The 22,599-nt window shown below is 31.7% G+C and overlaps 2 protein-coding genes across 10 annotated transcripts; both read left to right on the top strand.

The window, feature by feature from the left end:
- Positions 1-31: 31 nt before the first annotated feature.
- On the top strand, positions 32-9,494 carry LOC126867130 (tudor domain-containing protein 7-like). The gene is made up of 17 exons (XM_050621335.1): positions 32-205; positions 1,558-1,707; positions 1,909-2,117; positions 2,196-2,299; positions 2,442-2,553; positions 2,624-2,953; positions 3,012-3,179; positions 3,320-3,676; positions 3,764-3,931; positions 4,012-4,269; positions 4,395-4,640; positions 4,715-5,065; positions 5,150-5,367; positions 5,448-5,661; positions 5,802-5,920; positions 6,028-6,179; positions 6,265-9,494. Exons 2-17 carry the CDS (start codon positions 1,626-1,628, stop codon positions 6,486-6,488), a joined length of 3,312 nt encoding a protein of 1,103 aa, XP_050477292.1. The 5' UTR covers positions 32-205; positions 1,558-1,625; the 3' UTR covers positions 6,489-9,494.
- Positions 9,495-9,816: 322 nt separating this feature from the next.
- LOC126867127 (adenylyl cyclase 78C-like) lies at positions 9,817-22,089 on the top strand. 9 transcript variants are annotated; one of them, XM_050621326.1, is made up of 20 exons: positions 9,818-10,042; positions 10,110-11,484; positions 11,566-11,713; positions 13,641-13,873; positions 14,383-14,540; positions 14,641-14,830; positions 15,305-15,489; positions 15,650-15,848; positions 16,675-16,833; positions 17,406-17,635; positions 17,846-17,982; positions 18,254-18,566; positions 18,652-18,858; positions 19,021-19,118; positions 19,349-20,215; positions 20,303-20,540; positions 20,610-20,736; positions 20,934-21,040; positions 21,184-21,447; positions 21,520-22,089. In XM_050621326.1, exons 3-20 carry the CDS (start codon positions 11,655-11,657, stop codon positions 21,730-21,732), a joined length of 3,984 nt encoding a protein of 1,327 aa, XP_050477283.1. In that variant the 5' UTR covers positions 9,818-10,042; positions 10,110-11,484; positions 11,566-11,654; the 3' UTR covers positions 21,733-22,089. The 9 variants fall into 9 exon arrangements, 8 of the variants coding, with proteins under 8 accessions (XP_050477283.1, XP_050477282.1, XP_050477284.1 ...); XM_050621331.1 differs by having other exon boundaries at positions 9,819-10,042; positions 10,110-11,713; positions 19,349-19,852; positions 19,925-20,215; XR_007690153.1 differs by lacking the exon at positions 21,520-22,089 and having other exon boundaries at positions 9,817-10,042; positions 10,110-11,713; positions 19,349-19,852; ... (1 more) ...; positions 20,610-20,870; positions 21,184-21,272.
- The last annotated feature ends 510 nt before the right edge of the window (positions 22,090-22,599 follow it).

Here is a 22,599-nt window from a genome sequence, read left to right as displayed (position 1 = left end):
ATATGCTGGATAGTTCTCTGCGGAGATGTAATAGAGTTTGGAAATTGGTTTTCACGAATAGTGAAGAGAAGGCAATGTTCGAGATAGATTCAGTCGAGCTATTGTCAAATTATGATATATTTGTATAAGAAGTGATAAAGTTTAGTGGAGTTACAAGAGAAGTTTATAATATATTATATATGTGCGACATTTGAAGAGAAATAAGGTACCTTTGATTTTTATGCATGTATAACGGTGGCCTAATTTTTTTTCTTGAAGTATTCTCCCAGTGTTCAGATAATTTTGAAATTTCAATAAATTAAAGATTGTTATATATTACTAATTTATACTTTGATTAATATGAGAACGATAATACCTACCGAAAATATGTGAATTGCCCATAATTTGATATGCAGCTGTTGCCACTGCTTTTTTACATTCGATTTTGTGTACTCGTTACATGTCATCAGGAATTATGATTGGTTTATCTTTTCATATGACGTCAAAGTAACGACGTATTTAGTTTTGCAAAATAAGTGTACATAATATTTATGTCGTTTGTCAAATTTATTCCAGTTAGTAAGCGTATAGTTAGATAATATTACTATGGTACAATTACGTAGCTTAAACTATTACATTAGCTCTCGTACTGTGACTTCGATGTATATGTATAGGGAGTGTACATGGTTTTAATTAAAAATAATATTAAAACTAAATGTTGTATATATCAATATATGTATAAAATTTTGCAGTAAAATTTTATGAAGTATGTGAATTAATTTTGTCATGAGAATTTTATGGTAGAATGTAAATATTTGGAAGCGAAAATGTTTTTTTTATAATGTATCAAATGTATTACATCGTATTTTAAATAATTAGTAAGTATCTATCCTTTGTTAACAACAATATGTATTTGACAATTTTGCGTGTTTCACCAATTTTTACACTACCGATCTGATCGCCATTTGCCGGCATTATCCGAGATCTCAATTATAAGTCAGAAATACTAATTATTGTATATTTCCAATCCTTTGTTTCATTCTCGCATCAGTGTACGATATAATTTTAAAATATATAACAGAAGTAAGTTGTTGAAAAGAAACTACATAATATTTATTGTATTTTATCTCGTTTAACATTTCCAAAGATGCAATTCTCATAACTTGATTGTAATACCTTTTGTCAAAGCATAACATTTTTCGTCAAGCATATGTAAAATATTGAAGAATAATAAAATAATCGAACATAAAAATTGTTTGAAAAATATTTTATACAATTACTATTTGTACTTATATTATAAAAAATATTTATATTATTACAATAAGATTTATATTTTACAAATATCTATAAATGTTTTTTGTATGATTTTGTTTTAAAGTGGTTAATAAATAAACAATATTTACATTATATTATAAATAAACATTAACCCATTAATGTTGTTCTAGTAAATTAATATAATTTTTTTTATAAGTACTAAGCATTTAATTAGTAATTATATTATTTAAACATTATTATTCAGAATGTACTTCGTTAAAAATTATGTATCAAGTCATTTATCTGATGTTTAAATGTTTTCAGAATTTTACTTTGTAAATATAATTTATATACACATTTATTAACATTTTTAAATATACAAAAAAGCAATAATGGAAAGAGAAGAAGTAATAAAAAATGTACGTGCATGTCTCATATCTTCAAAAGGTGGAGTCAAGATGGACGATCTAAATAGTAAGTTCTTTCTTTTAAGGAGCTTTTTTTATCACTATTTAATCTTATTATAATTTACTTAAATTTTCATAATATTCATTTGGAATGTTTATATTTCTATAAATCATACATATATTAACTAAAGTAAATAAAAATTAACAATTTTACATTGTATGTTTATAATGCAGCTGTAAAAAATATTTATATTAACACTTTTTGCAGAAGATTATAGATTGCTCATTGATGAAAATATACCATTTCGAAAGTTAGGGTATCAATCTTTGGTTGCCTTTTTACGTACTGTCCCTAGTGTTAAAATTACTGAGAAAGGAAAAGATTGTTTTGTGGAGGCTGTACCTACTGGAGAATCTGCACATATTACAAAGTTAATTGCTCGACAAAAGACAGCAACTAAAAAATATAATAAAATGGTAGGTCTGTTATTCATCTGTACTGTTTTATATCATTTTATTGTATATTACATTATTTTTAATGTTGTATTGCCTTAGGTAAATACCAAAAGACCAACGCCATTTCGTAAGCCTATGATGACAAGAAATTTTGGCAATATAAGAAGTTTTAATAATAATTTATATTCACAAATGAGTGGAAAGTAAGTGTAGAATGCATCATCTATGTTTCATTTTTTTATGTCCTAAATATTACATATAAAAAATAACTAGAAAATAATCTTTCACAAATAATTAATTCTTTTTTATATTTTTGAACACACATTTGAACATTTGTTATTTTAGACAAAATATGTATTTTCCTGCAATGTCAACCAAAATTACTATTCATCAAAATAGTGAGAAACCCAGATATATACAATCTAATTGTGGTATACCACCAAGTTCTCCTAGTAAAGTAAGTAATATATACCTGATGAGATTACATATTTTGGTACTGAAGGAGAGAAATTTATTTTAATTTTTAGAGACTGAAAGATAGACAAGTGAATTCTGTTTTATCAACAAACCAAAGTATTAACAAGTCTAAAGATGAGACACAAATAAAGAACAATCTAAGGACAGTAACATCTGTGATAAGTCAACATTCAAAGAATGCTAATATCAATGTGGAAATGCTTCCTAAAAAAATTTCAAGTCCAAACGACAGACTTAAAGTAAATCCTATTCCTTCATTGATGGATATACGCACCAACATTTCAACACTGCCTCAATCACCTGAAGTGTTGTCACCTTTCTCACCTGGACAAGTTTTAGCAGATGGTAAAATGAAACTTCAACAATCAACAAAATTACCTGTAAGTATTTATCAATTACTAAATTATACAATATATGATTAATAAGTTATATTTGTAGGCGGCATTAGGTAATACTAGAAAAATTGTGCCAAAATTACAACCTACTGATCCAAGAGAAGAATTGAAACGAAGAGCTAGTGTACTAAATCTTGCAGAACCTGTGTATCAAATCTGTCCTACAACAATTAAAAATACTAAAGAACCGGCTGTGTTTGCACAAGTTAAGGTTTGTGAAATTGTTTTGATATTTTTCTGAAAGAAATTATTCATATATTGAAGTATAAATTAACGACAATAAGAAATAAATAGTAATTTATAAGTAAAAATAAAAATAAATAGTATAAAACATTCAAAATATATTTCTAGATTGGTCCTCACGGATATTCAAGTTATCCGGAACAAGCACATACTGAGGACGAGGCACAAAAGCTTGCGGCGAAATTTGCCTTGCTTGATCTAACCGAAAAATATGGTTCATCTTCCTGTTTTAACGAAACTAAAGACAAAAGCATAATAAAAGAACGAGTTTTGTCCATAATAGATGCTCATCCAAATGGTATCTTTATGCACCAGATACCCATGTATTATAAACAACAGTACGAGGAAATTTTACCTGGAAACTGGGAAAAAGTTATTGAGACAAGCTCAGAAATTGTTTTAGAAAAGGGTGTAGATAATTCGGTAATTCTACGTCGGTTTACCTCGTCGGATTTACGTGAAAAGGTAAAATAATGAGTTTTGTAAACTATAGGCTGTTTTATGTACGTATATGAAAGAAATACATTTATTATTTAATATATATATTTTTAGATACGAAATACAACATCATTAAAGACAGATAAAATACTACTGCATCCAATTGGTCCTGTTGCACCTGGACAATTGCAATTACCAGAAGAAGAATTTTGGATTGTGTCTGTTACATACGTTATAAGTACTGTTGAAATATGGGCTAGAATTGTAGGAGATGCATATAGTGTAAGTTAAAAAGAATTCTTTTTATATATAATCTTTTTTTATAATTATTATTTATATTTACTTACGTGATCTTTATGTAGGATGAATTTGACATTATGACCACCGAAATGAGTAAACATTACAGTAATATTCAACAATCTCTAAAAGCACCACTTATTGAAATTGGAAATTACTATGTTGTGTTTGAAGACGAATCATGGCACAGAGTTCGTTGTGTAGATTTTAATATCACAACTGGAATGGTTACAGTTTCATTTATCGATTATGGTGATGAAGATATTTACCATTATAGTAGATTACAAATATTGGATAAAAAGTTTTGTGTGCTTCCTGCTCAGGTACGATATTGATGAATCAATGATGAATCGCTTTGACGCAACAATATAATGCCATTTTTATTAAGATATAAACTTTATAATATTATCAAATATATTTGTAAACAATTGTGTTAAATTATATATAGGCATTAAGGCTGTGTCTTTATGGTTTGGAAGATTTCAATGACTGTGATAGCACTGTGATAGCAATTGAAAAATGTCTGCTTGACCGTGCTTTATATGTTGAAGTACGAAATCGCAAGAAAGATCAGAATGATCTCTCTGCGACAGTTGTGTTTTATGATACGCATGGACCAGATGACATTAATTTAAATTTAGAATTGTTTAAACAAATCTCACAAAACGTATTAGTTGCTCCCAAATTAGATGTGGTAAGTACTTGTTTATATTCCAGAAGATGTTCTTGAATTTTCGACAAAAAGTAATGTGTTTTTATTATTTATAGGAGGGACAAGTATCAGAAGTATTTATTTCTCATGTAGAACAAAATGGTGATGTTTATGTACAAGTGCAGTCTGAAAGTATGAAACTTTTGGTTAATTTATTAAATCGATTAATATGTACTGGACTAAACACAGAAGATCTAGAGAGTTGCATCGTAACCACAGTTGATTCTAGTAAAACATACTTTGTGTCAGTAAATAATAATTGGTACAGGGGGAAAATCGTAAGTGACAGCTTTTACAATCAATTAAGAGCATTTTTAATTGATTTTGGTAAGACTGTCACTGTAACAAAAAGCAATCTTCTTTCTTTAGAAACATTATCTCAAGTTTTAGCAAATTATCCTCCTCAGGTAAGATTTTAATTTGGATATTTGATAAAAATTTAAAAATCTAATATATTAGAACAAATTTTAACGATGCATTCATAATAATAGGCATTGAAGGTACATCTTCATAACATTGATAAATCAATGTTCAATGAAAAGATGGTTGCGAAACTTGTAGAACTTGCACCAAAAGGTGAACCACTTATTGTAAAAGTTGTATCATCTATAAAGGGGACTCCAGTTGTGGAATTATTTAAACGAATTCAACCAAGTAATATGCTTGTTTCTGTCAATAACACCTTAGCTCTTGAAGAGGAAATTACGAAGTATAGTATATGAAAGTATTGATAAATGTTACTACAAATAAGAAAATAATAAGCAATTGCTATTTTTATTATATTTGCAGAACACATGGGGATGGTAACAATAATATAAAACCAAGGAAACGCATCGAACGTATGAATTCTAAATTCGCAGGAAGTGAAGATGATGACGTTGTAAAGTCTTTAAAACCACCAAAAATTTCAGGCATTGGCGAATATTTTGATGTTCATGTAACAATGGCTGCCCATCCCGGAAATTTTACTGTTCAACCATTTGACGATAAACGTTCATTAGAGGTAAATGTAATTTTTTATCTATTTTGTTAGGTATAAAATATGTATTACAATTATATATATAATTAGACTGTATTATTTTATAATTATATAAAAAAGTATATATTTCATATAAATTAAATGTATAATTTTTATAATTTTAGTTAATGATGATTCAATTACAAGAAGCTTGTCAAGTATACAAAGGTCCAACTCCAACTCCAGAATCAGTAAAAGAAGGCAAACTTTATGCAGCTCAACACATTGACAGTCACTGGTATAGGTATAAATAAAAAGTGATCTATAAATACATATTTCAAGTCTGAACTTTACATTATGGAGTTATTGATATTAATTAATAATTTCTATTTATTCTCAATTATTTTTAAGGGTATGCATTTCAAGTATCATTAAAGAAAATATGGTTAGCGTTTACTTCTGCGATTTCGGAGATGTATCAGTACTACCATTAAATAAATTACAACCTTTGAAAAGTGAATTCTTAGAACTACCGTATCAAGCTATTAAAGCAAGACTTGCTGGTATGTAATTGTTTTATCTTCCAGTTTTAATTTGTTTTCAAGATGAAGAGTTTTACTTCGTAAATTTTGTTACTAATTTAAACAGGTATACGACCGATTAACGTTGACTGGTCTGTTGAAGATAGTTTAAGGTTTCAAGAATTAGTCGTGGATAAAAATTTTGTATCAATAGTTTACGAATCTAAGTCTGATGGATTTTCCCCGGCCGATACTATATTGGGTTTAAAATTAATAGATGTTAATACAGCTGAAGATATTTACATCGATCAACTTTTAATTGAGGAAGGTCGAGCTACATTAAATGATTAAAGCGATATATACTTGGATACAGTTGATATAAAATAGGAGTATCATAGTGAACACTAATGGTTAAATTAGTTTTGACAATTTCGGCATGGAATACATGTATTTGTTTCCTACGTAAATGCTAAGTGATATCTTTGTACAGTTTTACTGTTTTACGCTCGAGAATTTAGTTGTTTGTATATAAAAATAATATTTCTATTTAATAGTATATGCAAAACCCATAGCATCGTTAACTGTTCTAAACAGAAGTAATGAAAATATAATAGAAATTATATGTATATGAATGTATCAGGTCTGTAAGTATGAAACCGGAATTTGCCTATAGATGGCCCTAGCTGATAATGTAGTTATCACTACTGCGTCATTGATGCCAAAAGTCTTTGTTGACATTTCACAAACATTTTCGACTCAGAACAATACAAGTTTCATACAACAGCATAGTTTGTAATAACGTTGAACATGTCAAATTTTGTGCCTGGAAACTACGATTTGCGGACAGAATTGATTTTCTGTTACCATTTGAAGAAAACTGCTGCAGAATCGCATCGAATGCTTGTCGAAGCTTACGGTGAGCATGCTCTTGGTAAATCACAGTGCTTTGACTGGTTTAAAAAATTCAGAAGTGGCAATTTTAACCTGAGGAACGAAGAACGTGGAAGACCACCGAAAAAGTTTCACGACAGCGAATTGCAGGCATTGTTGGATGAGGATGATGCTCAAACGCAACAACAACTCGCTGATCAATTAAACGTGACACGAGAAGCCGTCTCCATACGTTTGAAAGCCATGGGAAAGATCTAGAAGGTGGGAAAATGGGTTCCGTATGAACTGAATGAAAGACAGCAGGAAAACCGAAAAACCACTTGCGAAATGTTGCTCGCTAGATACAAAAGAAAGTCATTTCTCCACCGAATTGTGACTGGCGATGAAAAGTGGATATATTTTGAGAATCCTAAGCGTAAAAGATCATGGGTAGCTCCAGGCGAACCACCGACATCGACTACAAGATAAAATCTATACACATACGTACGTTTGGTACGTAATACGTGTATGTGTACATTATACATATACATATATTATCTATGTCTATATCTATAATTATGTCTTTGAAAAGTTATAGCTTTTTATTTTTCAAGAAAATAATAATTTATTGAACTAACTTTTAAACATTATATATACACATTCTTATAGAGTATTTTATATATTTTTGTTATAATATTCTATGTTTTTAAGATTCTTTATTTTTTCAAACTCCTTAAATTTAATTTTTGTTCTATATTAACAAGTTTGGCTGTGTCATATAAAAGACAACAAAACTGTGACGAAAACTGACAAAAATGTTTTGACAAAAATTAAAAGCATTCCATTTTTTTTTTTACTTCCAATACATTGGTTATTCTTCATTTTTTTTAATTATTTGTGTTAGGGTATTAAACACCCTAGGGTAACATGCTATCCACGAGTGATTGCAAGCTATTGTTTGTGTTTTGTATGTGATAAATACTTTGTTGTTTACCTTTTTTTCTATTATAACATGCTTTCAATTTTGTTATTGACTTGTCAATTTAAATTGTTAACATAATCTAACTATATATAATTTAAGAATATTATAATATGTCCTATATGTTTTAATTGTTTTTAGTTAACAGAAGAAAGGTAAATTTATTTCTTGTAGTGTATACTACGAATTTATTTTGTCTTAGATAATTATTTCTTTACTTCAGTATTCAATTAGATTAGATATATATGCGATATATTAGTAAAACATGATATTATATATTTATGCATATATATATACAAATATATATTTGCGAATATTGCTTTATGAAGAATATTTTTGTTTTGTTAATGTAGTAAGTTACAATATTATAACTTAATGTTAAGTTGCGGTAAAATATTATTTTTGATAATAATAACTTGATGAAAGGTGCCAATAAATACTAACGTTTCCATAAATGTAAGGATTCTTATTTCAAAAACCTCCTGTGTTAATATCAATATAGTATGATATATTAATAATAAATATATTTCAAAATTTGTGTTTTATTTGATGAATATTTAATACGACTACATATATTTAATAATTCCAGAACGTATAAATGGATAAAATGTCTTATTTGTTCTTACATGTGTTGTTACGTTTAGCTTTTATTGATTGCTATGAATAACGCGTACTTGTATAATGAATCGCGTGTGTTAGAAAGCGCACGCGTTATGCCAATAATCATCGATCATTACGCTTATCACGCGTCCATGATTTACGAAAATCAACTTTTGTAATCCTTATGTGACGTAATATGAGTCGTATTTATTTCATATAAATATATAGATATTTTATATATTATTTATATCATATTTTTTATCAACCGTAAAATATTCAATTAATAAATTAATTTTTAAAAACTATTATTAGTTAATAACTAGTATTAGTAATTTTTAATAATTAGCATTAAATTAGTATCTAATTTTTAATTTAATTTATTATGATTATAATTTAAATGACAGTAAGCTATAACTATTTTTATAATGCTAACCTTAGTTAATCCATGAGATTTATCAATTAAAAATTACTTTATAGTGCAATATATATTTATAGTTCAACATCAGATGATTTAATGGATGCATATCTAAATTTATTCTAATTGCACTGTTAGCTTCTATTAAATTCTCAACAAATTTACTTCTTAAAAGTTCTCTGATTTACGATATATTTTGTCTTAAAATTGGAACCCGTTCTAAAAATTGCACTAATTCTTTTTCTAACTTTGTCAGTTATTAATATATCGATAACATTTAATAATTGTACGAGATCAATTAATAGAAATTACTTGACGAATTATATACAATCTTTATATATATATATATATATAGATATAGATATCTTATTCTTAATAAAATTGTTACAATTTCATAAATAATACATAATGTATCATGAATATACATACGAAATAAATTACATATCTTGGAGAAAATACAAAATATATGCATAATATATAAAATAAATATAAAGGTTAACACTTTTTAAGTTGGTTCCGTTTTATTATTAATCTGACATGTAACATACATAACAAATAGCGTTAATTATAAGTCGATAGAACATAAGTTAGTCAAGTGATTGAGTTATATATTTCGACACGAATATAATATAAATATTATGCTGGGAGATATGTCTTATCCCGATAATAATAAATAATAACAGTAAGTTACCAATTTTCTATAATAATATATATATTTGCATAAACGCTGTATATCGTTTCTATAACACCCCTTCTTTTTTCGTTGTATATTAGAGGGGATGAAGTAAGGTATCTGACGTCAAGAGAGCCATCGCGCGGTGACAAGCTCACGTTACACTCACTCGTTTGAAGATCAGGTACCGACTCGGTGACCGATTTCGCTCGTGGAAGCGCGGGTTTTATCGTTGGCGGATGCCCCCTCGCGATTTTCGACACTCGTCACCAGTTTCGTTCGCGGACGGCAGCCTTGATGCTGGAACGAAGCAATCGTACGGAATTCCTTGCTTGTTCTTCTCAATTGGACTAGACTGGAGCCGACAGGTAGCGTAAAAACATAACTCGAACATTTCGCTCATTGGAATTATATCACTTTTTTTTACCATTTCAGCGTTCTCTCTTCTTAATCGTTTTTTTTTAAATTACTAACCTCGTCGGTATACGTGAGTTCTTTACTCAAGTACCATAGCATTAAATCGCGAATTTCCTTCGACTCGACGAATTCTTGAGTATATTATTATTTGTTATTATTATTCATAATCCTTGCCTTTTGGCTTAGGATGGCTTCCGGTTTACATTTCCTCTTATTTTCTTTATCTCTTAAATATATTTCGTAAATCTCGAATTCTTGAGTATACACGTATACTCATAATAAATAGATTATCGAGTATATTATTTAAAAATGCTTTTCAGTAATTCTAGGATGCCTGTTCATTGATATTTAGGTATAAAAATAAGCTCGATCGCGTTCCGATGTTATGGTGGAGCATTTTTCACGGAAACCGAGGGGGACTTGCTATAGTACGGTATTTTTATACTTACATTACCGTGCATAAGTATTTGGACACTACCAAATTATCGCAGATATGTAAATTATGCTTCAAATGCTACTCTGATCTAATTTCCACTTTTCATTCTATCTCAATAAAAATAAAACAGCAATAATCGAAGGCGAATGAAAATTAGTTCTGCAGGGCAGTTCTACCTCAGCTAAGTGATTTTAAACGTGTCTTTTCAATCTTGTTTCTTGCCACGTTTTATATAAAAGTTATTTACAAATAAACAATGCTAGATCCGATAAAATAATGATAAATAATAAATCTATTATATAGATTTTATGAAGTGTCAACTATTCATTGTAGATAAATACGAACCTTGAGTAACGTAGCTATATTCTTTGTTCCAGTTTAAATTTAGCAGACCATTTGATCGCAGTTATTGCAAGAAGCGTAAAGTTAACAGTAAGGGAACATTCTGCTATTATAACGTTGAAAATGTAATAAAAATATCGACTCTTTGGTCGGATTGCACCAGCTGTCCAGATATTTATATATGGTAGTGTATACATATGATAACATTATTTTTGACAAACTTTATCGTACAAACGATCGTTCGATTTACGAATTAGAACGATAACATGCTTTAAGACACAACGAGATAGAAGGGAGAACAGTTGACTCTGTTACACACTGTACACGATACTCAATTAGGATAAAGAATACACGCAATGAGAATAAAACTGAACTGATAGGAAAACGAAAAATTTTGATCGTGCATTCGCGGCGGAGAGTATCTTCTGTTTCCGGCTACGTCTTCCGGAAACCCGTCGGCGCGGTCGTGCTGGGAAATTTGAACGAGGTTTAATACCAAAAAGAAAAAAATGTACCGGTGCTCTGCTCAGTAAACAAAAATCGACGAGCAAAGCAAAGATAACGTCTCCACAATAAGTGTTCGCGATTCGATAAGATTGTTCTCCTTGGTCTCTGGTAAAAAAAAAGTTCTTTGAACCAACGCCGGGCGGGACATTAGAGAAATTGGCTTCCTTTCTTAACAAGTTCTGGTTTAAGGTGTGTGAAAATGCCGGATACTAAGGCAATTGCACAGCTGACAATCACAACGTGAGCGGTTGTTCGTTTCGCGGATCATCCGGGGGATAATGATTACAGAACAGACCTGGAGCATGATGCTGGACAGTGATGTCGCGGGCATCAATGAGTAAGTATTCACCCATGGCAATTTCCATTTTCTTTCTCTTACACGCGACAAAGAAAAGAAAAGAAAAAAGAAAAAAGAAAAAAGAAACGAAACTAGAATGAAAAGAAAATATGTACCGTGCAAGAAAGACTTTCAATTGTTTCTTTGTTTAATGCGACACATCATTAACACAATAACACTGTTCGGTAAGTTCCACATTTTGCAGGTGTATCGGCGAGATTTTTTGTGTCTTTTTTCCAATAGTGTAACACACCTTTCGACGTGCTTACACATGCACACATTTGATACTATTTTTCACGAGGACACGATGTTCCTTATTCTTCCTTTTTTTTTTTGTTTTGATCGCCTGTATGCGGTGGTTTTAATGATACCTGCGATGATGGATCATGATGTACGTGCAAGAATTCACGTGTCTGGATCGATAGTGCTGCGTATTTAAAAATATGTGTGCACTTATTATGATGTATCGTCCATACGTGCTTTGAGGAAACACTATTCTTTGGGTCGTGAGACACGTTTTACGATATATGAATGTTAGTACTAAATATTGTTATGTATAACATCTTCTATGCGAAGATCGTTTCGGAGAGCTTTTTCTGTTTCCACGTATGAAAGAAAAATGATGGGATCAGTTTGGATTTTGTTTTTATACGTATTTTTTTCTTCACTTTATAATTTATGTTTTACACGTGCCACTTATAATTTCAGATCATTTATAGTTCTATTGAAATTTTGAGAATTTGATAATTATCAGAATAGTTTCATAAAGAAGATTTATTTTCTATTTATAAGGAAAAAGATTCTTATTCTTTCATCTTTTGCTATTATTTACTTAACTAATGGCTGCTATTACTTTTTTAGTTATTTATTTATTGTGCTTTGTTTCCTTTTTAGTTTTGAATTCGAACATGCATGCACGAGATTCCATTATTTATAAGACATGAAGGATGTCTATGTGTGTGAAGGATTAAATTGCACTTTGGATGAATATACATAATTCAAAGCCAGCAACTTTTTGTTATGTACAGAATGTCACAATGAAGAAATGTGAAATTATTTTGAACGAAGCTCATTTCGAAGAGAGAGGTTTAATTCAGATATTAGAAATGTATTCTGTATTTGCGGAATATTTTTCTTTTTTTATCTATCGGTAATATTTTCCAATCATTAACAATAAACTCATTTTTCATTTTGTGAAGGTCCTTTCATAAAATATTGATTTTTAGAGACAAATTGTTTACATATAAAACAACAAGTATTAATACAAAAAGACAATTGATGTATTATATAATGTAAAAATATTGAACATAACATTAATGATCATGTAAAAATATTTGTTAACAACAAAAGTTGTTTACCTACTTATCGTGACCTGCATAAATGTTTTGCAACTACTTTGTTTATACACGGCTCAATATAATTAGGAGATCGTGTACACTTTGTAAAGTATTCAATTTTTTTCATAGCTACGTAAAATATAAATTCGTATACTTGCATATTTATTTTATAGCAATTTGTACAATTTTCGAGGTACGCAAGTAGTATTTTTGTATTATATCTGTAGATGTTTCTCATTAATTTTTTACATTAATTATTATTTATTATATTAAATCCTACATACTTTAACGACGAATTTGATAAATCTTTACCTAAAGTAAATGGAAATTTCTTATGTAAGGAATTTAATAATTTAAAATATAATATTCCATTTATTTTTAATATTTTATCTATTTTCCAAACTTATTTGGAAAAGAGCAGCTTTTAAGAATACGATCTTCTAATTACTTTGTGCAATGTACAAAAATGTATACATACGCAATGTGCATTTGGTATGTATTCGTGTGTCAATTTCCTAGATGTCCTAGATGTTCTCGCAAGTATTGCTCGTCTGAGAAAATTAATTTCAGATACTTTTTAACCTCGATAGGTTGAGTATTTCCCCGAGGAAACAATTATGGATCAAGGCTGTGAAGAAACTAACTTCCGAGAGGCTGGGGAGGGAAGGATTGGCGGCCTGGGAGGACCGGAAATCCAACAACGATCCGGAAGTTCCAGACATCAATGAAACAACCGATCCAACCGAGGATGCGGACATTTCTACCGACCCGGACGTGGCTCTTGCTGATCAGCCTGTTGATGCAGAATCTCAAGCGCAGCGAGGTTCGATTATATTTAATATTAATATAATTAATATAATCGAAGGGCTCGTAACGACATCAGCTAATGGTGCATTCTAGTTATCAGAAGCTACACTCACAATATTACGAAATCGATATTATAATATATGATCTACGGTTTCGTGTAACACATGCAATATGTTCATACAAAGTTTCTACGAGTGTTCAAATACTTTCGTGAATCACTGTATGTCTTGATTCAACTTCGTCATTTAATTAGATATAATTCTTTTATGATACACTTAGAAATGCACTCATAGAAACCATGTAATGTGACGAGCATTTTGTTTAAAACGGTTGAAACGGCTTTTTTTATCTCCTGGGAAAAGACAAACATGGACAAAGGAGATATTTCTTAATTTTATTACAAATTTCTCTCGCGTCTTGATCGCCTGGCGAATTATTTAACATGCCACTGTTATTCACACACATGTTATTAATTTATTCTGTGGAATACAGCCTTCGGCTATAAATACGAGTGGATATTTCCAGATGTTTTCAAGAAAGGCGTACTCTATAAGGGAATATTTTGTCCATCGCTTTCGAACAGCTTCCACAGCAAACAGCTCGAGACGTCCTACCTTCATTACTCGAATCGTCAACGGCAGAAATCATTGATCATGCTGAATATCGTCGATCTTAGCTTAAAGGTAAACTGATCCCTAAAGAACGAATAACTTGAATCCTACGAAGTACATTCTGTATTTTGTTTTTTAATTTCTGTCCCATACTATGCACCGGGGATACCAGATTATTCTTATGGCGATATGGCTGTGGGAAAGAGACGAGAACAGCGGCGGCCTGATCGAGTCGTTGTCTTGGGCGATCTGCTGTATGATAGCGAACTTGGTGGTTTGCGTTCTTGGCTGGTGGCGGTGTTTCTCCAATAATTATTTATACTGGGCTTCCATATTCACTTGGTTACTGATCAATTCTCAAGGTGATGACACGTACAAACGTCATGTATAATTTCTATCTTTATCTTTTTTCTTTTCTTCCTTTTCTTTCTGTTCCTGAATAGACACATTCTTTTCATAGTTGGATATAATAGTCGACGTACGTATAGTGTTTCACATTGCAATGTTCTAATATACATATACACATATAAATATACGTACGTGCTCTCTTGGGAAGATTGTATCTTCGTTTACCGAATAGAGTTTTGCTCCACTGGCTCGTGCGTTGGCGGTCCAGCGAATTGCTTGAATGTTCAGCGAACCGTAGAGAGAGAGAGAGAGAGAGAGAGAGAGAAAGAGAGAGACGGTAGAGCAAACTTATACCTAGGCATGGGTTACTATTGATCGGCGATCCTTTGCGGCTATTTAAGATTAACGAAACGATCGTTATGTTTCCATAAACGGGTCTACAATCGAGAGTGTCTTTATGTTATGTGCACACCCGCTGTCAATTGCAGGTTTTATAGGAGCTGGTCTAGATTTCTCTAGTCAACAACGTCTTATGTGGTACATTTTGTTTGTCGTGTATGCGCCGTATGCCATGCTGCCGTTACCTTTGAGATGGTGTGTCCTTGCCGGTTACGGGACAGCTTTAACTCACATGGTGATGGCGGGAATAACTTTATTACGAGATCCCACATATGTAAGAATCCTTGGTCTACATTTTAGTTTCTACAAGTTAACGCCTCCTACCCATTTCACTTATATAATACTCTTCCGTCAACTTTTTCTTTCTTAGCGCAATCCCAAGTACGCTTCGCAGCTTTCTTTTCGTTAAAGTACGTTTAATTTTGCAATTGCAGCTGCATGATGTCACGTGCATAGTTCGAATGCTAACAACCAACGTCCTTCTTTATCTTGCAATGAATCTAGCTGGCATGTACACTAAGTATTTGACAGACAGAGGACAGAGACAGGCTTTCCTGGAAACGCATAGATCCATGGAAACCCGGCAACGAACTCAAAACGAGAATAATCGACAAGAGAAGTTGCTCCTTTCCGGTGAGACATGCTTTAAATTCGTTAATCAAATTCATGAATGATTCCTAGCGCTGTGGTTTATTTTACAATCGACTTAGTTTACAGCTTTGTTCAGAATTTCATTTAATATTTCGTTCAACAGTTTGGCAAGATTTATTGCAGTTCAAAATGCAATATATGTATCATCCTTTTAGCAATTTTATAATGCGGATTAATCTATTCGTTTACAGGAGTATTATCGAATTAAATAGAATTAGATTGACATTTTGTTGGAAGATCGATATTAAATTGAACTCGTTGTTTCACGATTGTTCACACAATTAACACGAACATGAGTTAGAGAGTATATATATATATATATATATATATACGTATCATAAATGTATATGGACTGTGTAATTACGTATCGATGCAAAATACGTACGACATGTATTTAAGTATATTTATATATATGTCGAACATGTCAAACGTAGTCTATAAAAACGCATGGGGTTGCGCCGTAGGCATGGGGTTCGTCAGCGCGTGTAACTTGCTCAGCCGAGTGTCAAAAAGGGTCACTAGACACTTTCACCCGATTGCGCCAGATATGTTTTACCGATAGCCTAGCAGTACTTTGCTTTTACGTATTATCGATCTTTCGACGATTATTTGTTTAGGAAGTATAAGTAAAATACAATCAAATAAAATAGAATAAACAATCCCGTCATACTCGTTTGATTAATGGTAGATTATTATATAATTAATTGATGAATGTTTCATTTTGTCTATAGCGTTTTGTATCTTGTCGAGTAAGAATTATGCTTTCTAACATGTAATCACGTTTAATGATTGACGAATTTTATTGTAGTTTTACCAGACTTCGTGGCTAAGGAAATGATCCGTGATATCGCTCGTGAGACTGCACGAGGTGGAACAATCTCTTTTACACCTAATCAATTTCATAGAATATATATCCATCGCTACGAAAATGTGAGCATACTTTTTGCTGACATCAAAGGTTTCACTGGTATGTAATCGCATATTTACGATAGTGAACTGCACTAGTTTACATCTTTATTTAAAAGTTACTTTTGTATAATGTTTACTGTTACAATGGAAAATGGAAATATATGAAAATACAATGGAAAAAGAAATATTAATAATAAGTAACTATTTTTTATTTTTAGGTATACCAAATAAAATTTATTTTCTCGAATGAAACGGTGTGATTGTTTATAAAAGTCTATATTTCTTTCTGTATTAGTATTAATTAATTGTCTCTTGTAGTTTGCAGTTATTTCCGTAATTTATGTGTATTAACATCTTTTCAATCAAACTTTTATCTCTATTATTGCTTCGAAGATATCAAAACGGTAAAAATTTTTAATTACGTTATATATCAACATAAATTTTATTCTTAAACAACATAATTTACATATGTCAATTATTTAAGTGTATTAATTATAATTTTTATTTTGTACATTAATTTCTATTAGCACACACAACGTATATTATAAGATATTAGATATATGTAGTAACTCTTAAAGTAATCTTACAAAGTTTCAAATTTAATCTATGATATTCGTCTTTATCACAAAGCTTTGGCCAGCCAATGTAGTGCTCAAGAGCTCGTTAAAGTGTTAAACGACTTGTTCGCACGTTTCGACAAGCTCTCTGCAGAAAATCATTGCTTACGTATTAAATTACTTGGGGATTGTTATTATTGCGTTTGCGGACTGCCGACTCCTCGAAGCGACCATGCTCATTGCTGCGTCGAAATGGGCTTGCACATGATTAAAGCAATAAGAGATGTGCGGTATACAACAAAGGTAACTAAATTCTGTATAATCTAAAATAATCAAACAATAATTTGAGACATACTATAAGTTAGTAAATTTGAAAGACATAATCTTAACTGTTACAATGCATATGTGGAATACGCAAATTTCCTTTAAGATCGATTATAAGCTGCGATTTAACGATATAATTGAATTTTGCAATATTTCAAAAATATAAAATAAACATTGTTCTTCATTTAGGTTGACCTAAATATGAGAATAGGAATTCATAGTGGCTCGGTACTGTGTGGCGTACTTGGACTTCGAAAATGGCAATTCGATGTCTGGTCTTACGATGTAACGCTGGCCAATCATCTTGAAAGTGGAGGCATACCAGGGTAAAACTTACTGTGTATCTCTCATTGGATTTAACAAAAGAAGTACACACAAGGAAAACATGATAAGTCTATATTTGTTGCTTTTCTGATTTTTATATCATTTGAAACCTAAAAGAGAGTACTTCAACTCCGATACTCTAAAACTTTAAGTTTCTAACACTCTGAAACTCTGAAACTCCCTTGTGTAATATTTACTGTTGCATAATGAATTGTGCGAGAACGTTATTAAAGCAAGTAGTCGCAGTAATACAAAGAAAACGTAATATTTCAGGAGAGTACATATTTCGGAGGATACTTTGAACTGTTTAAATGACGTGTACGAAGTGGAGCCAGGAAACGGAACCGAGAGGGACAATTACTTAAAAGAGAGAAATGTGGTAACGTACTTAATCAAACAGGTGGAACCTTTGAGATGCAGACGTCGATATTCTTCACGACCTAAGATATGGACCGAGGAGGATGCAAGTAAAAGTAAAAAGAGCTTCAAATTGAACAATCCATTAGCTGCAAACAGTAGCGCTCCGAACTCTTCCACGGACGACGACATTGGAGTGGATTGGACACCGGAAATACCATTCGAAAACGTTAGTATTTAACGACTACTGGAAATTAGTAACGATTTTAAATCGGGAAACTCCTCGAGAATCTAGCGTTAGGTTATTTGTATAGTTGAATACTGCGACGTCAGTCACCAATTTGGAGTCAGAGTACCTCGAGGAAGAGAATGGATCCGCGAAAAGTAACAAGGTTGCGTCTGCTACATCCGCTGAGAAATTGAAGGCGGCAGGCCTTGAAACTGCAAGTAACAAGCGTATGAGGTTGGCGAACATAAATGCTTGGACTTTGCGTTACAATGACGAAAGCCTGGAATCAAAGGTGAGATGGATATTAATACATTCTGCGTGTATAAAGTCACTTTTTAATGAGTTCAATTAAATTTAAAAAAATTGAATTCAATGAAATTCTATTAAACTGAACATTAAATTAATTTCGCTAAATTAGTGATCTTGATGCAGATATTGTTTTATGTGTTCGTAGTTCGGCCAATTGCGCGAGGATATGTTTAAATCCAACATGATTTGTTGCTTCGTCGTGTGGATATTCATCGCAATTTGTCAAGCAGTGATATTGCCAGAGTAAGCGACTGGTTTTTCATGACTATGTTTCAATAATAATCAAATAATAAACAAATTTATGAATGTTAGAAAAACTAGTCATAAAAACTTTGAGAATAAAATACTAATTCGGTTGTTATTGTAGAACAAACAATGAGATAAAGATTATGAAATAAATTTGCATAAAAGATTATAAAATAGGATAATTAACAATGTATTAATTTTGAAATTACATCATCTTCTTTCTACAGCTGTATTATTCTTTTGGGTTCGCTGCTATTGACGACGCTCATACTGGTAGCATCTTCAATTCTGGTGATGGCAGAAGAGTTCAAAACATTACCAACATATTTGCAACACGCTTCTTCGATGTTGGTTCACAACAAGCAGCATCGAACGATCTTCATATGTAGCGTAATCAGTCTCATGGCTTTAACGTCTATAGTCGGTGTCCTGGCGTGTCCAACGTCGATTCGACAATATCCTGAAGCTTTGGAACTTCAGCAGCAGCCATTAATGAACCCAACACTGCAACCAGAACGACTAGTAGCACCGACTGCTGGTCTCGACCAATTCATCTTGACGTTTCTGGAAGCGGCCCTTCGCGATGAGCCTTCAGAAGAGCAGAAAGACGTTTCTTCGAAAGAAAATCAAACTGCACCGCATGGTTCTAATAACGTTGATATGGAACTGACAAGAATCCTCAATGACAGGGCCAGTCTGGTGAAAGGTCGAGGAAGAAAAGAGTTTTTCAGGTTCTATAGATACGAACAACGCCACCGACTCGTGTTTGGAAGGCATTATAGAAGATTTGCTTGTAATCGTAGGGACGAAGACGTCGTTTTGAGGAAAATGTCATCAACACCGGAAACGGAAGTTCAAGCGGAACCTATGTATTCGTTGGATTACGATGATGATATCGTTTTGGGAACTACCTGTGTACGACCGGAATACATTGTGTTCACATGGATCTTATGCCTGATTGCGTTAGCCTCTGCACTGAAATTGTATTATTTAGTGAAAACGGCATTGGCCACGATCATCGTGTCCGTTTACGCCGTGCTGATTCTCGTAGTCTGCAAGGACTTTTTTTCGATCCCTGACGAGGAGAAGGATGCGTGAGTCGTGCTTGTCATCCATGAAAATCTAGTTTATTTTAGATCCTTAAAAACATCACGCTGCTAATTATGCTTTTGCGTTTTTAGAGCGACGATACCTCTCTCGGCACAAATGCTCACGTTTATGTTAGTATTCCTGGTAATGGTTACGTATCATGGTAGATTAGTAGAAGTAACGTCCAGATTAGATTTCCTTTGGAAACAACAGGCTGAGAGGGAGCTAAGTGACATGATTGAATCTCGACATAATAACATGCAGTTGTTGAAGAATATCTTACCTGATCACGTAGCCCATCATTTTTTAACGCAAGAAAGAGCACCAGAGGTAGAATAATTTATGTTTCCGGCTTCTTGGTGAATTTCATAAATATAATTTCTTTTTTATATTTTGCAGGAATTGTATTCTCAGTCGCGTGACATAGTTGGAGTGATGTTTGCTAGTGTACCGAATTTCACAGAATTCTATTCAGAAGATGTTAATAAAGGAATGGAATGTATACGTTTACTGAATGAAATCATTGGTAAAATTAGACATTTTGTATGTTATTGAATATTATATGCATTCTGTGCATTTTAATATTTTTAAATTTATCATAAACGCACGAACATCGGTACAAATTAGAGTGACAAATATGGCGGATCTGCAGATTTAAAAGTATTTGTTGCTTTTAATATAATTTATAATTCAACGATATGAATTTGAAATATCTTTTTCCAGCTGATTTCGACGAACTTCTGGATGAGAATCGGTTTCATTGCATTGAAAAGATAAAGACAGTCGGAGCAACTTACATGGCAGCTTCTGGTCTCAATCCTTCTCAGAATGTAATTCTATATATTGTTCAAATATCTTTACTCATATTCTGCGACATGCAATAATAAACTATTTCCATTGTATTCGTTCTGAATAACTTAGTTCTTTAAAAACAGTATCCAATATTATTAATTTTTAAATATTTTTCTTTTAGGATAATAACAAGGATAACATGGAGCATTTGTGTAGATTAGTGGATTATGCAGTAGCCATGCGACTTCGTCTTGAGGATGTGAATATACATTCGTTTAATAATTTCGACTTAAGAGTGGGTATCAGCTGCGGCCCATTGGTAGGCGGTGTGATCGGTGCTCGAAAGCCTGTATTCGATATTTGGGGCAACACTGTAAACTTGGCTTCCCGCATGGACTCTACAGGCGTTATGGGGAAAATACAAGTCCCGCAGGATATTGCTAGGGTAATTGTACAGCATGTAAAACGAAAATAATTATTTGCTATGCATACAAATCGTTTATTCAATTTCAAATAGTTTTTGGAATCGAGAGGATATCAAACTCAGAAAAGAGGACTTATTGAAGTTAAAGGGAAAGGGACGATGGAGACGTATTTCGTATTGGGCAAGGGAAGTCTACAACAAGAAGGCACGACTAAGCACACAACAAGATGCCGAAGCCTTGCAGCAGTTGTTTATGGTGTCGTTCAAGCACGTCGCAAGCAAATGCGAGCGCTTAGGAGGACATAAGTATTCTATTCACATCAGCTGTTTTTTGGTTCGTTGGTGCCTATAGTTATGTACAAACGATTCACCTTCGTCAAATTAGCAACTAACTTGTGAGATAAGACTTAAAATGAATGACTACAGTAACTCTTTTATTTTTGAAGACAGAAGAATATTTTTTAGAGATCGTTTAGTTTAGAGGAAAAGATTTCGGTAAATTTATTTTTCTGTGTATTCCTTTGTCATCTTAAAATCACTATCGTTTTATTACATTATTAATAATTGTCTGTTACATTTCTTAAGAGAGCAAATTTTATTACTAAGATCGTGACTGTTCTAATTTTAAATTTGTTTGGTAATCAAATATTTTTTTTTAGATGTTGTATAAAATCTGTTAATCATAGAGTAATTTAATAATGAAATATAATTAACAAAGTGAATAACAAAATAATTTAAATATTCTTGTCTAAAAATATATGTAATATTTCAGTCGAATTAATTAATTAATTACTAATTGAAATATTTTTTTTCCTTCTAAATATAAGAGTTATCAGATAATCCATTTTAAGTGACTCATCGACTATTAGAGCTCAAAGGACGACGAACACCTGTAGTTAACATACTACCCAATACACTTTCTTTTTTTGTCGAAGTGTTGGATAACATGTTAATTAACGTGTTTTGATAATATTTATTATTATTGACCAGTGTAAATTGTAAATTAATTTCGTTTTGTATTTATAATTGTTAACTTTTCTTTGACTCACTTCTTTCTTCTAACAACTCTATAGAAACATAATTTTTACTTCCATTCCATTATTTAAGAATACTTTATGAGTGTAACGATATTATTTATAAAAGATTATAAAGTAGTCTGTGATCCATTTTATT

Source organism: Bombus huntii, chromosome 6 (genome assembly GCF_024542735.1).
Source record: "Bombus huntii isolate Logan2020A chromosome 6, iyBomHunt1.1, whole genome shotgun sequence".
Classification (NCBI taxonomy): Eukaryota; Metazoa; Arthropoda; class Insecta; order Hymenoptera; family Apidae; genus Bombus; species Bombus huntii.
This window is presented reverse-complemented; position numbering and strand designations above follow the sequence as displayed.

What these genes read in the sequence shown, in the direction of transcription:
- LOC126867130 (XM_050621335.1), top strand. Translation starts at nt 1,626, where the DNA reads ATGGAAAGAGAAGAAGTAATAAAAAATGTACGTGCATGTCTCATATCT. An exon ending in CAAGATGGACGATCTAAATA is followed by an intron (nt 1,708 to 1,908) that starts GTAAGTTCTTTC and finishes CACTTTTTGCAG; the next exon opens with AAGATTATAGATTGCTCATT. An exon ending in TATTAAAGCAAGACTTGCTG is followed by an intron (nt 6,180 to 6,264) that starts GTATGTAATTGT and finishes TAATTTAAACAG; the next exon opens with GTATACGACCGATTAACGTT.
- LOC126867127 (XM_050621325.1), top strand. Translation starts at nt 11,655, where the DNA reads ATGATTACAGAACAGACCTGGAGCATGATGCTGGACAGTGATGTCGCG. An exon ending in ATGTGCGGTATACAACAAAG is followed by an intron (nt 17,636 to 17,845) that starts GTAACTAAATTC and finishes TTCTTCATTTAG; the next exon opens with GTTGACCTAAATATGAGAAT. An exon ending in CCTGACGAGGAGAAGGATGC is followed by an intron (nt 20,216 to 20,302) that starts GTGAGTCGTGCT and finishes TTGCGTTTTTAG; the next exon opens with AGCGACGATACCTCTCTCGG.